Source organism: Choloepus didactylus, chromosome 6 (assembly GCF_015220235.1).
Source record: "Choloepus didactylus isolate mChoDid1 chromosome 6, mChoDid1.pri, whole genome shotgun sequence".
Taxonomy (NCBI): domain Eukaryota; kingdom Metazoa; phylum Chordata; class Mammalia; order Pilosa; family Megalonychidae; genus Choloepus; species Choloepus didactylus.
This window is the reverse complement of record NC_051312.1, coordinates 46,183,425-46,196,698: the sequence shown is the minus strand read 5'-3', so window position 1 is coordinate 46,196,698 and position 13,274 is coordinate 46,183,425. Positions and strand designations below refer to the sequence as shown.

Below are 13,274 nucleotides of genomic sequence, written 5' to 3'. Positions count from 1 at the left end.
GGATCTTACCTGCTAGATGCAGGCTGCTGATCTGGACCACACTGGTCTGTGGCAGCAGGAGCTCCATCATAAGTCTGGGAGAGAATAAAATTGAAAACATTTAAAAAAACAAAACTTGGGCAAACAACCATAATTGTACTACAGCTTAATGATTTTTTTTCAAACCTGTAGTTGTTTCATGGCCAGATGAAGTCATAATTATCACCTACTTAGTTATGCAATTTCCAGATCAAGGGACATTGTATTTTTCAATTATTTTGGTGGCTTTAACAAAAGAAAGAGCAAATTCCATGCCTCACCTTTCCATTCTGCCTCTGTAAGTATTTACCATACAGCTCCTCAGAGCCCCTTGCCATTGTTCATTTCTTTCATTCATAGATTTGTTCATTCATTTGACATTTATTGCCACCTGCTATGTATTAGACTCTGTGCAAGATGCTGAAGACTGTCATGGAGATATGTGCTTTTTCTCATTCATTCATCCAATTCATTCAATATTTATGGTAGACAAGGCAGAGTGATAGCTGCTCTTGTGGAGCTTGAGGTCTGGTGGGAGTGAAAGAGGATCACTCCAAAGGTTCATTAATCACAAGTGTGATGGATGTTGATGAAGAAATGTGAGATGCTGTGTCAGCCTAAAAGGGAGCCTTGGCCTGGAGAGGAGGGGTTAGACCAGATGGTTTGAATTGTCATCTGTTTTAGTTTCCTTATTTCTTAAAGCAAATATTCTGCAAATGGCTTAAACAATGGAAATTTATTGGCTCACAGTTTTAAGGCTAGGAGAAGTCCAAATCAAGGCGTCATCAGGGAAATGCTTTCTTCCTGTTCTGGGGCTGCCTGCCTGTGATCCTTTGTCCGTGGCTCCTCTGTCGTATGGCAATGCACGTGGAAGCCTCTCCTGTTCTCTCCCTTTTCTTCCAGTTTCCACTGACTTTCAGCTCCTGACTGTTCCCTCTGCAGCTTTTTTCTTTCTCTGTGACCTTCCCTATAAGGCCTTCAGTAATAGGATTAAGACACATTCTGGGCCACTCCTTATCTGAAATAACCTTATCAAAAGGTCCTATTTACAAGGGTTCTCGCTCACAGGAATGCATTAAGTTTAAGAACATGTTTTTCTGGGGTGCATAGCTCCAAACCACCACGACATCCTTCCAAACTTAATTGTTACCTAAGTAGAAAGAGATTTCACATACTGGGTGAAAGGTATAGGTTAGCAAAGCTAAACATGACACCCTTCTTCCTCTCCTCTCCACCCTGAAGCGCTGCCTCTAAAGCATTTTCATGATTTGAAACCACCTCTTTCAAATAAACATTCTCCTTGGTGACAAACATCCTCTTAGTTTTGAGCATGCCAATCCTCCAACCGTCCATGCCGCCTGGCAGACACATCCTGCACAGACTGGTGGAACAGGGCAACTCCTGGCCCAAGTGGGGATTTATTAAAAGCAAAACTGTCCACATGACAGGCTTGGATGGAAGCCACAAAATCAAGCTGTGGAGGTGGAACTAAATTTTATGAATTCAATCAACAGTTTTATTTTCAATAAAGAAAAGAGACAATTCTAAACCAGTGCTTAACTTACCATGCTTCTAATTAGGCGTGGTTAGCATGACAAGCTGTTGATACAAAATCGCAGTGTGACAGCATTCAGAATGTATGTGTCATCTTGTGAATAACAGTAGAAAAGAGAGAAGAAAAGATACGGATTTCATAGGGAGGCCAGGGGCTTCTGGAGCTTTCATTTCGCACTTTGGGGCCCTTCCCTTCGGTGGTCTATTTAGATTGGGGTGGGGAGTTGTTTTCTCTGGATTTCCTGCTGATGCTCAGGGAAAATGAATCCAAGATAATGCACAAATAAAAGGAACATAGTTTGGAAGTAATTTGAGGAAAAAATATCTAAATTTCAGTTAAGCTTTTCTAAGAAGAATGAAGAAAACAACTTTTTCAGTAGTGGTATATCTATCCCCCACCTCCTAGCTAATGTAGACAGATTTTTAAAGACTCTTCTTATGACCTGCTGATGCTGAGTATATATTTAATTCATAGTAAATATCTGGTGAAGAAATGATTTAATAGCTCTAAAACACCAAAAACAATTTTTAAAAAGTGTTTGACCTGTTAAAGGGAAAAAATGATCCCCCAACAGGGTGAGGTGGGAGTAGGAATGGAGATAGGATCAGCGAGAGTTGGGCAAGGGAGGGAAAGACTAACAGAGAAAAGGAGAGTGACAGAAACTCGGTGAGCACTGAGCTGTTATTCTTGACACACCTTGCCACCTACTCCCAGTCTGCCAACTATTTTCTGTTATCACAGGTTGAAGTTACCTGTTAATTGCTGTTCACAGTTCAAATCTCCAGAGGTTCTGCTCTGAATGATCTAGCTACAGCATGGCATGAGTGAATGGATTATTCTCTTGTCTAGAGGTAGCATCAGGAATAGAAGTTAAATTAAATCACATCAAAGACAAAGTTCAGATTCCAAATTTTAACTCATCACTAGATATTTTTGTATAGTTTTCACAGTTTTTAAAAAAATCAGACCACCCTCATTTTTAGGTTATAAACTCTTACCTGAAGACACAGACTGTCCTTGGCCCACCCATGTCCCCTCTGCTCTCACTGTTCACACCCAGGCCAGAGCGTCCTACTTACTGCAGCCCTGACCACTTGGACTTGAGGGCTTTTTCTTGGCAGCTGCTGACCAGGAGTGCCAGGGAGTTAATGCATTCTGGAGCATCATCAAAATGACGGATGGGAATTGATGGATAAATACCCCTGGTTAAGAGGCTTTGAGGTGTGACTTCCCCTGTGACTTTGAGCCCCACCTGCCCAAAACACTGATCTGCTTCTATATCATACCATTTGTTGGCTTCCTTCCCTTCCCTCTCTCATTTCCCCATCTCCAACTGGGGCTTCCTGGAATCCTCTCCCAAATAAACCACTCACACATAAATCATCTTAGGGTCTGCTTCTGGGAAAACCCAACCTAAGGGAATAACACATAATAACAGAGCTGCTCTGATAAAGCTTGGTCTCCCTCTTCCCCCCTCTCAGGGACCCCAGGCCATCTCTACGGAACCCCGGGTTCCATAGAACGCAATTTGAGAACTTTCTTAAACTATGCTGGGATTAAAAGTCCCTGAAAACGCAAGTAAAATTCATCATTATCTACCCAGCAAGATTTTCAGTAAGTAAAAAACTTACTTCTCAAGCTTGCAAGTTTCAAACCTTATTAGCTTTTTAAGAATATAACAAAATAACAAGAAATGAATACGCCTAATGGAACTCTTTTGGATGCAAATAAGTAATTTCTCTGCCAGAGAGCCTAGTTTATGTCTAGGTAGATGCTTGCACACTGGGCACACATTAGTGGTCTGGTCAATTGAGATCCACATTAAGCAGCAGCCTTGAGCTGCGAGTCTGTTGGAGCACGGCTCTGACAGGCAGGTGGACTGTGAACACTCCACTGTCTAAGCTTTCACCCACATTCATTGCTCTTGAAAGGGCTCACACAATCTCACTATTGTACTTCTACGACTTACAAAATAACCCAATTTAAATGTCAATTGCTAATCCTAGTATTTATTCCCCCATTATCCTTATTAGTAAATATTTTCTAAATGGGCTAATTGGCAATCTCAGGACAGTTGGCAAGTCTGCTTTTTCAAAAAATGATTTGTAATTAGGTCAAGGATGAGAATTCTTTAGGGTCTGCCATAAAGTGTGAATCACTGAGCTCACTGAAGTTGTGCTCCTTTCCTCAAGGAAGCCTCTAATTGCACATAACTATACAGCACAGTTTATAATGTTAGGTTATAACCTCCTGTTTTAGTCAGGATTCTTTAGGTTGCTAGACGGAAGTTCAGCACAAACTGGTTACATGAGAGGAGAATTTATTGTTGAACATTATTGAAAGGGCAAGGCTTCAGGCATGGCTGGATGCAGAAAGTTAAGTGTGTCCCATATTTGATGTTGCACTCTCTTCACTCTTTGTTGGCCCCATTTTCAGGCAGGTTCTTAGCTCATGGAGGCAAAGTGGCTTCCAGCAGCTCCAGGCTTATATACACCCTTTAGAAACCTCAATGTCAAGAGAGCACCTCTTTTTTGGTTGCCCTAGCAAAAGCTCTGAGACTGAGTCTCACTGGGCCAACTTGGGTCATATGCCCAATCCCTGACCAAACACAGTTGCTGTGGGGATGGGCTCATATAATTGATCCAGGCTGAGCCTCATGCCGAGCCCTGGAGGAAGCATGCTTTTACCCCAAGGAACATCAGGATACTTTTACCAAGTTATTTGGCAAGCAAGGTGTCAGGCAAGCAAATACCACAGGCGTTCTCTAAACAGGCATAAGCTCTGCATGGTGAGGGAATGACTCTAATAGTTTCTGTTTGATTCCCAAGGCTAGTTGCAAGCATAGTACTTTGCCTTGAAGTTCTAATGTCTGTTCTTGGTGCTGGGACTAATTTGTGTGATCAGTGGAAAAGTATGTGTGCCTGCCAAGCTTCTAGCTTCCTACATAGTCACTGGAAATAATAAAGCAATTTCCTCACCTTCAATCCACAAATAGGTAAAATTTTAGAAGTGAGACATAAAATTGGTGGAGTCCTCTGAAGATAAATGGTTTGATAATGCAGGTTGTTTATTTACAGAGATAGACTCATTGGATGAGAAACAAGTAGCCAGTGATTTTATCCCACCTTTGTCACTGCGGGATCACGTGGATGCCACTTATCCCAGCTCGTGAAAGGGCAGAGAGCATTATCTTTTGCTTCTGTGCAAGAAGAAAAGAACAGCCACAATTCTCACTGTGTTGTATTTCTTTCTCACTCCTCAAAAAGACTCCTCTAATGCCAACAAAAACAAGCAGTGGTAACAAGTGTCTGAATTTTCCAGGCATACTTGAGTGGAGCTTCTGAACCTGCCACTCCCTGGGTCTGAAAGGCTCAGTGCCCATATTGGTACATCCTGGCTCCATTTAGGTCTTCACTTAGATGTTGGCTCCCCAGAGAGATCTTCCCTGACCACACTATGTAAAGTCTTCCCTCATCCTAGTCCTCCTGTCACATCTTGTTTTCCTTAATAGCACTTACCACTCTTTGAAATGATCATGTTAATTGTCTCCCCTCATTAGAATGTACTCTATGAAGGCAGGGGCCTTTACTCTCTTATTCACCTGGGGATTCTCATCATCTTCCATGGTACCTAGTACATAGTAGGCACTCAGCAAATATTACATGGATGAATGGCTGAATGGATGGATGGGTGAATGAATGAATGAGGCCATATTAGTTACCTAGGGCTGCCATAATATAGTACCAGGAACTGGATAGCTTAAAACAACAGAAATGTATTGTCTCACAGTTCTGGAGGCTGGAAGTCCAAAATCAAGGTGTTGGCGGACCATGCTCCATCTGAAACCTGGAGGGGAGCATCCTTCCTTGCCTGTGCTAGCCCCTGGTGTTGCCAGCAGTCCTGGCTTTCCTTGGCTTGGAGGTGCATCACTTTGCCTCCTCCGTCTTCACATGGTCTTCTCCCTGGTATCGCTCCATCTGTGTGCCGTTCTTCCCTTCTTATAAAGACACCAGTCATGTTGGTTTAGGGTCCGCCCTAATCTAGTTTGGCCTCATCTTAACTAATCACATCTTCAAAGACCCTATTTCCAAATAAGATCACATTCAGGAGATATGTCTTTAGAGGGACACAATTCAGCCCATAGTAGAGTCCCAGATTGCCTCTCATATGATGGGTCCTTATCTATCAGCAGTCTCAGTACTAAGCAGCCCGTTAGCTGCAAGGTTTATTAACACAACATAGATCCCTGCATTTGACGTCAGACAGGTTAAAGGGAACCGCAGGCTGCTGAGTCAACAAAGGGAAGTCTGTTCCTCCAGGGTTGGCTGTCCTAGAGGGTCAATGGAAAAACCCTGGCCTTGCCATTAGCAGAAATTTAGGTTGCAGTGTTGTGATGGATTGTAGTTACCTAGTTTCCATATGAAAGAGCATTTACAATTCAACCAAATGGTTACAGCATCTGGAGAGGAAAAAAAACAAAAACAAAAACTTTATTCCACTCTTTTTCCAGGCTCTTACGGCCAGGGAACAGATATCAATTCTGAAATTTGTGAGGCAAATCCAAACCCTTCATTGGTTGCCTGTAATTTGGATCAGTGGAGAATTCCATCTGTCAGGGCATTTGCCGCATCATAACAGTTGTTAAATTTTCTTCAGGCAACAGATGAAGAACTCTGTCTATCGGAGCCGGCAGTCTCTGAACAGCCCGAGTCCAGGGGAAACCGAGATGGACCTTCTGGTGACTCGGGAGCGGCCCCGGCGTGGAATCCGCAACAGTGGCTATGACGTAAGTCTCCCTGGTGGACGGGGTAAATGCAAGCTTTGCTTTCCTCTTAAAGCAAAGGGGATCTGCCTTCCCATAATTTTTCAGTTTATTTTCCCATTGTGGAATTTTTAAATGCACTAAAATATTTTATATTTCATTAGTCTTTGTTACTTATTTTGCAAAGTAAGGTGACTTGGAGTGTCAGAATAACAAATTACAGCTAAAAGGATCTTGATTTCTAAATTCTACCATTTTATGAACAGTACATTATTGACCTTAAACTCAACAGAGATTCTAAAATTCCTTAAGTATTTCCACTTTGTCCTTAGAAATTCAGTAGGAGCCATGGCGTGGGTTAGAATTCATTGGAACACAGGCTTCTTTTAATCCAGAGCAGTGTTGAGAGGTTGGATTTGTTCCCTGATTTCATAACTCCTCAATATGCCACGGAAACAATGAGATATCCAACAGGGCGGTTTGATTTCATATGATGAAGCCCATACTTATGTTCAGAGATGTCTCCAAACTGCAAAAATTCTTCTAGTTTCACCAAACTTCCCCAGACGATGGGTTAGAATTTGGTGCTTCCCATCGAGCTGTGTGTATCCTGCCACATAGTTATATCATTGATGCTGAACAATACTCTGCGGAGATATTCAATAACACTTCTCCCTGCCGCAGAATTTCACACAGTCTTGAATATACTCTTAAGTTTCATGAAAAATGTTTCTCTTCCACTCCCCTAAAACATCTCCTCTAACTACAAATGAAAATTTTTCTGTACCAAGACTTATAATTCAATTATGTCTGGACAACCTTTTGTTATAATTTGAGAGGATATAATTTGAAAATGAAACCTTGATTCCTTAAAAACACCCTGCTAATTTGAAGGTGAGAAGATCCTTTTCTCTCAGGATTGGTCATTGTGTGCCACAAAAGCTTAAAATGCGAGTTTTTTTAAATTGTCCAATTAAAAACAGAGATATTTCCCCTAATTTGAATTTAAACTTGATGTTTGTCGGTGGTGATACCTTTATCTTTTATTTCTTTTTCCTTTTCATATGAAACAATTTGATAGTTTCATTTTATAGGATTTCAGATGTTTGGGGCGAGCTCTTTTGTTTTGTTTTGTGTCCCAAGCTGAATTATTCAGTGTTCATTTTTCTCATCGTAAAAGTATTTCTCATACCAAACTCAATCATCATTTTGATAATCAACCTCTGATTAAATATTGGGCATTTGAGGGTGCCAGTTAACCAATCCCTGCCAACAGTGAATATTCATTCTTCCTGGTTGTTCGGTAAGTTTGAGGAACTTTTTTCTCTACTGAGGCAATTGCAATATGATAGGAGTCTTAATTTATTCCAAGATTGGTATTAATAGGTTTCCTTTGAGATTCTAGGCACAAATACTTTTACAGTTGTGAGCAAATAGGCCAGAGGTTTCCCTATTAATCTTGCAAAAAGAACCCTGCAGTTTTTTTAAACTACATTGACATGACTTGCAGTACTCACTAAATATCTTTGGAATGTCATGTTGATAAATTACCTAAAGCAATGGAAGGAAAGAGATGATTTCTAAAAGAAAGTTGCTAACCCTTCACAAATTAAATATTTAAATATTGCAAGGGAAGCACACTTAATTCTAGTAGATTTTTTAAAAATATACATTTCTTCTAGAAGCACATGATATCAAAAACATAAATATCAGCTGCCTTAAGAGAAAGAGAAAATGATTATTCAGGGAACAAGTTTAAGAATTTATACTGTTAACTGTAAAAATGAAATTGCTTGCCTGTTTCTCTTATGCTTTTTATGCTAATCATCTATAAAGTAGCTATTGTTTTCTGACTGCCCACTATGGACCAGGCCCTATTCTTGTCTTTTTGTGTATCATCAAATTGAATTCACAGTCAGCAGTCAAGTAGGTACTAGTATTATCCCCAGTGTATAGATGAGGAAACTGAGGCACCAAGCAGTTACATAATTTGTCTGCCTGGCTCCAGAGCTGGTGTTAACTGCCATGTACATCCCTTCACACTGTATGTTTGTTTATCCTCTACTTCTGAGCCTCTGGAAGAGGTTAGATGTCAGGTCTCAAAAGCATTCTTAGGTAGGTAACACACACAATCAAAGAATAAACCAACAGGTAACATAGAAAAAGAAGAGGGTCATAGTTTTAAACACTGCATTCATTTTCTAATCTCTTGATTTTCCAAAAATGCCAAGGTGCTCCTGGCAAGAGAATCTGATAGCCCAGCAGTGAATAGGGAATTCAGTTGGAAACATTCACTCTTCCTACTGGGTCTGGGGCTCTCGATGCCTGGCCAAAATGCGCAGTCATTTTGCCAGGTAAGGGAACAAGCCAGAGGGACCTGCTCCTTGATGCTGTAAAATCAGAAGAACTGGGAAATTGATTTAATTTTGAATTTGTCAAAAGTTGGCCGCTTTAGAGCCCCCAAAGGAAACAGCATGCATGAAATTAGCAAACTCTACATAGGCAAATCTTAACCCCAGGAATGGTGGCAGTCAGGGTTATTTCAAAGCTTTTCCATAGAACCGGAGACGATAGCAGAATGTAAGATAGCCACTTAGCTGTAAGGGGTTTAAGAATCACTGTGTTTTGCAGCAACAATTCTCAACCTGCTGGTCACCTCAACAGCTGAGAGATGCCACTCGCGCTGGCGGTAACTATGACTCACTTGAGTAGCAATTTTCTAAGGAGGCACCCCCTTTAGAAGGATGCATGATTTGAACTGATCACCCCTAAAAGAACAGACTACATCATTAAAATAACTTTGGCCTTGGAATTAATTCCTCCCAGTGCATAAGAAGAATAGAAAAGATAATGTCAACCTAATATTTAAAAGCAAAAAGATCTCTATTTCAAAGTATTTAAAAATTTTTATTTTCCAAGTGAAAGTCATACAAAAATAATGAAGCAATGAGGAGAAGAAAAATCTTCCAAATGTGAATTCTCAAGCAGAAAAACACCCAAGAGCTTTTTCGCATATCAGTTGAATTATTTACCTCCATACGTGGATGATGAATCAGCCTTCACTTCCAAAGAGCAAGTAATAATCACATCATTTCCCAGACATGAAAACGCAGCTTCTTAGCCTTGATTTGTGTTTGGGGTTTAAAGTCCATGCCAGCTGTATGCCTGGGCTATGAGGGAGACCCTGAAAATGGATTCTTTGCATTTTCCCTTGGAAACGAATGCTGACCTCTCAGAAGTGGACACCTTGACAAGCTGCTTTCCTTAGGTTTCTCTGCAGCACCTTGTCCAAGGTTTCACCCCCTGGAGATGCTGGGAGACCAATGGTCTCGACCCTAAAATGTGGGCAGTGTGTTTGGAAGTGTTAAGGATTGTTGATCCCTCCATGTATCTCAGAAGAGGCAATGGGGAAGCCTCTGCTGTAGGAACCACACTCATCGGTTCTCATTCCAAAGGCTATCTTCTGGGAGACGTTTTGAAATGCTGGCAAAACACATGATTTTACAACTGAAAGTGCATGTAAATCTACAAAAAGGGCTACTATATCAGGCAAGTTTCCATGGCAGAACATAGTTAAATCTAGCTATTTTAAACAGACCAAAAAAAAATTAAGGTGAGAAATTAAGTGTTTACAAAATCATCAGAGGGGCTGGAGGAGTGTTCCAGGAAAGACCCCCAGGACAAAACCCCAGGGCTGTCCTGAGGAGGGGCTGCCTGGAACCGCCGAGTTGAAGGACACTCGCCATAGCTTGACCAAGAATGAGAGCCCCATGGAGCTGGAGACTGGACCCTGGCACTCGGGTGAAGGAAAACCTGGGGTCTCGACAACCCAGCTTCCAGCAGCAGCAGCCACAGCGTTGTTTCCGCTGATTGCACACGGAGCCTGAGTCTCTTCCAGAGCTGCCACCCATAGGAGATGTCAGAACTCCAGGAGAGAATGCTGCAAAGAGGTTGCCGAGAGCCTGTCCACTGTCTCCCCCTCGGGCACTGGGTAAAAATGGCATGAAGGAGGACTACATCGGTGGGGCAACACATGGCAACTAGTGGGGAAGAGTATAGTCAAAGGGGAAATGGAGGAACCGCTGGAGCTCAGTCCACCCAGCCTGCAGAGAGCCTGGGTGCATTGTGTTGTGTTTATCTTGCAGCTAGCTGCCTTTGCTACAGGCGAGTCTTCCATCCTTGGAAGGATACCAAGGAATTGGAACTGTTGTTTTGATGGGTTCCATTTGCAGAGGAATGAAATATGGTCTTGAAAGCCTCTGACTGCCCGCAATAGCTTGCAGAATCTGGGGCTTCCTGTGGAAATTTGTAAGTCCCATTATTAATGGGAGTCTCTCCTGCCCACCCCCTCACCACCCTAATGGTGTTGGCATAGTAGCCAGAGGTACAGGCAAACCACAGCAATGCCCTGGCAACACATGATTTAATAGTTCCAGGTTAAGGGTACAACCAGCTCTTGGCTTCATCAGGAAGCAATGGATTGAACTCAGAAATTTTGTTCTTCACTCCTGTAACAACCTGAATGTTGACCCCTGAACTAGATGCTTTGGTGTTGACTCTGCTCCCACTTCCATCATCACTTTAGTATCCCACATAGAATTGTCCTACCTGGCCTCTATCTGCCTTTAATTTTTTGTCCTACCTTTGCCTGCTAATTCAAGCTGTTTGTATCTCTGTCTTGACATATTATCTCAGGTTATACAATATATAATATTTCATTTCCTCTATATCTTAACAGGGGCTTTTAATCCAAAGGAAGTATCTGATAATGGGAAATCAGGCTCCCTGTGTGAATCCCAGGCAGATGCTGAGGTGTTTGGTGGTGAGGGGGCTTTTTGGTACAGTCCAGGTCTCACCAGACTGGTGGCTGCCCGGAAAGAGCCTCATTTAATCCCATGTAGTTGGAGCCCACTTGGCAAGTGGGAGTGGGTAGTGGGATTCTTGCTGGCTGGTTTGGGAGGAGGCAGGCTGCATTTCGGGAGGGCCTAGTGATAGTCGCTCAGAACCAGGCCTCCCCTGCAGACGTGGGACTTCCCTGCCGTGCAGGCAGCTTCTCCTCTGCTTTGAGCCCTCAAGTGCCATCTTCCCACTCATTCTCTCTGACCCCTGTGCTCTAGGACTGCCTGCTCCTATTCTTGGTACCCACATGCCATCCCTGCTTCTCCTAGAATCTGACATCTCTTAGCCTCTTGATGTACCTAATTGCAGGCCAGGCCCCCCAGCGTGCTCTTAGCATCAAACCCATGGTGAAAGGGAAGGAAGCAAGATTGGGCATGGGTGGAAGTTGGGCTATAGTATAAACCCTGTAGCTTGCAGAGTCTGGGGCCTCCTGGGAAAATTTGTAAGTGCTCTTATTAACTGGAGCTCTTAAGCTCAAATGGGAGCTCTTAAGCTCAGATGGTCCTACAAAATTGTCCTGTATTTAGGCAAAGGGGCTGGGCTTTGGAACTCTAGTGTTAACTAATCTCTGGGTATCCTTGGGTAGGGCCACTTTCTTTAGCCAAGAGCAATTCCCAAAGAGAGCTGACAGCTGACGGTTGTCAGCTAGCAGAGCCCCAAGCAGCTAGGGGCATAAGTCCTATAGTCTTGCAGGGGGATCTGAGTGGTATAACACCCATTCCATACTAGTCCTTCCAACCATTGTGCTCCTTGGCCTACCTGTGGCCCCCAAGCCCCTGCAGGAGCTGGAGGCCAGCTGACAAATGAGAATACCATTTGGGAGGTGCTATCCCTTTCATTTCCTCTAGCAAACGTTTACTGAGTGCAGTGGGACCATTACATCATGTGTGCATTTAATATATGCAAATTCAACAATACAGGCCCTAAAAGAAAAGGGGAAAAAAAATTTATGCTGAAAATTAGCTTTTGCACATGTTCTCTTCATATCGTACTTTACTGATTGCATATTTCTTTTTACATGTTACTCTATAGTGTATACACAAAGCCAGGTGTATTAGAGTTCTCTAGGGAAACAGAACCAACAGGAGATATTTGTAAATATGAGATTTTGTAAAAGTGTCTCGTGCAACTATGGGGATGCACGCATCCCAATTCCACAGGGCAGGCTACGAGCTGGCAACTCCGATGGAGGTCCTTGATGAACTCCCCAGGAGAAGCTGGCTGGCTGAAGAAGAAATGAACGTTCTCCTCCCTTAAAAGTCTTCAACTGATTAGATTAAGTCCAACTGATTGTATTCTCTCATTGCAGAAAACACTCCTTTGGTTGATCATAGATGTAATCATCCACAGATGCAATTAACTGACTGATGATTTAACAAACCAGCCTTCCAATTTATTAACCAGCCACGAAACATCCTTACAGTAACAGGCCAGTGCTTGCTTGACCAGACACCTGGGCACCATCACCTGGCCAAGTTAACACATGAACCTGACCATCACACTAGATATGCTGTACCACATGTATAATTTTAGAGATGTTCAGGGTTTTACTGTATATGGTTTTTCCCTATTCTGCTAGCTGTAGCATCTAAGCCCTTCATGCAGTCTCACTGTACTTACCTGTGTGAGACCCTATGGAGAGGAGAAAGATAAATTAACTCTAGTGCCTGCCCCCAGATGCTTACACACCAGGGGAGAAGAAAGGAAATGTGTGTTTGGTAGAGGCACAGGCAACATTCCATGCAGTGGCACAAAAGGGGCAGTGACCTGCAGTGAGTCCTCCTGAAGGTCAGTTCCTTCCTCTCTGTCCCATAGCTGCTGCCCAGTCCAGACCCCATTACCCACGATGCTGGAGCTGCCAAGCTGCTGCCAGGGGCATCCTTCTGAGACATACACCCTGGTTTACAATCCTTCAGTAGCTCCCCACAGCTTGTGGGATAAAACTCAAACTCTAAGCTTAGGCCCAGGACTCATCTGCTCTGGCTGGCCCTGGCCTGCCCTTCTAGCTGACGCCCACCTCCCCGTAGCCCCCTGCTTGGC

General features: G+C 42.9%; 1 protein-coding gene across 2 annotated transcripts in view; it reads left to right on the top strand.

Annotated features, from left to right (window-relative positions):
• The window catches only part of KIAA1549L (KIAA1549 like), a 363,244-nt gene that overhangs the window by 294,786 nt on the left and 55,184 nt on the right, over positions 1-13,274 (top strand). For both annotated transcript variants that reach the window (XM_037840404.1, XM_037840403.1), the window contains exon 16: positions 6,230-6,359. In XM_037840404.1, coding sequence (XP_037696332.1) covers positions 6,230-6,359 — 130 coding nt within the window. The remainder of the gene's footprint in view (positions 1-6,229; positions 6,360-13,274) is intronic.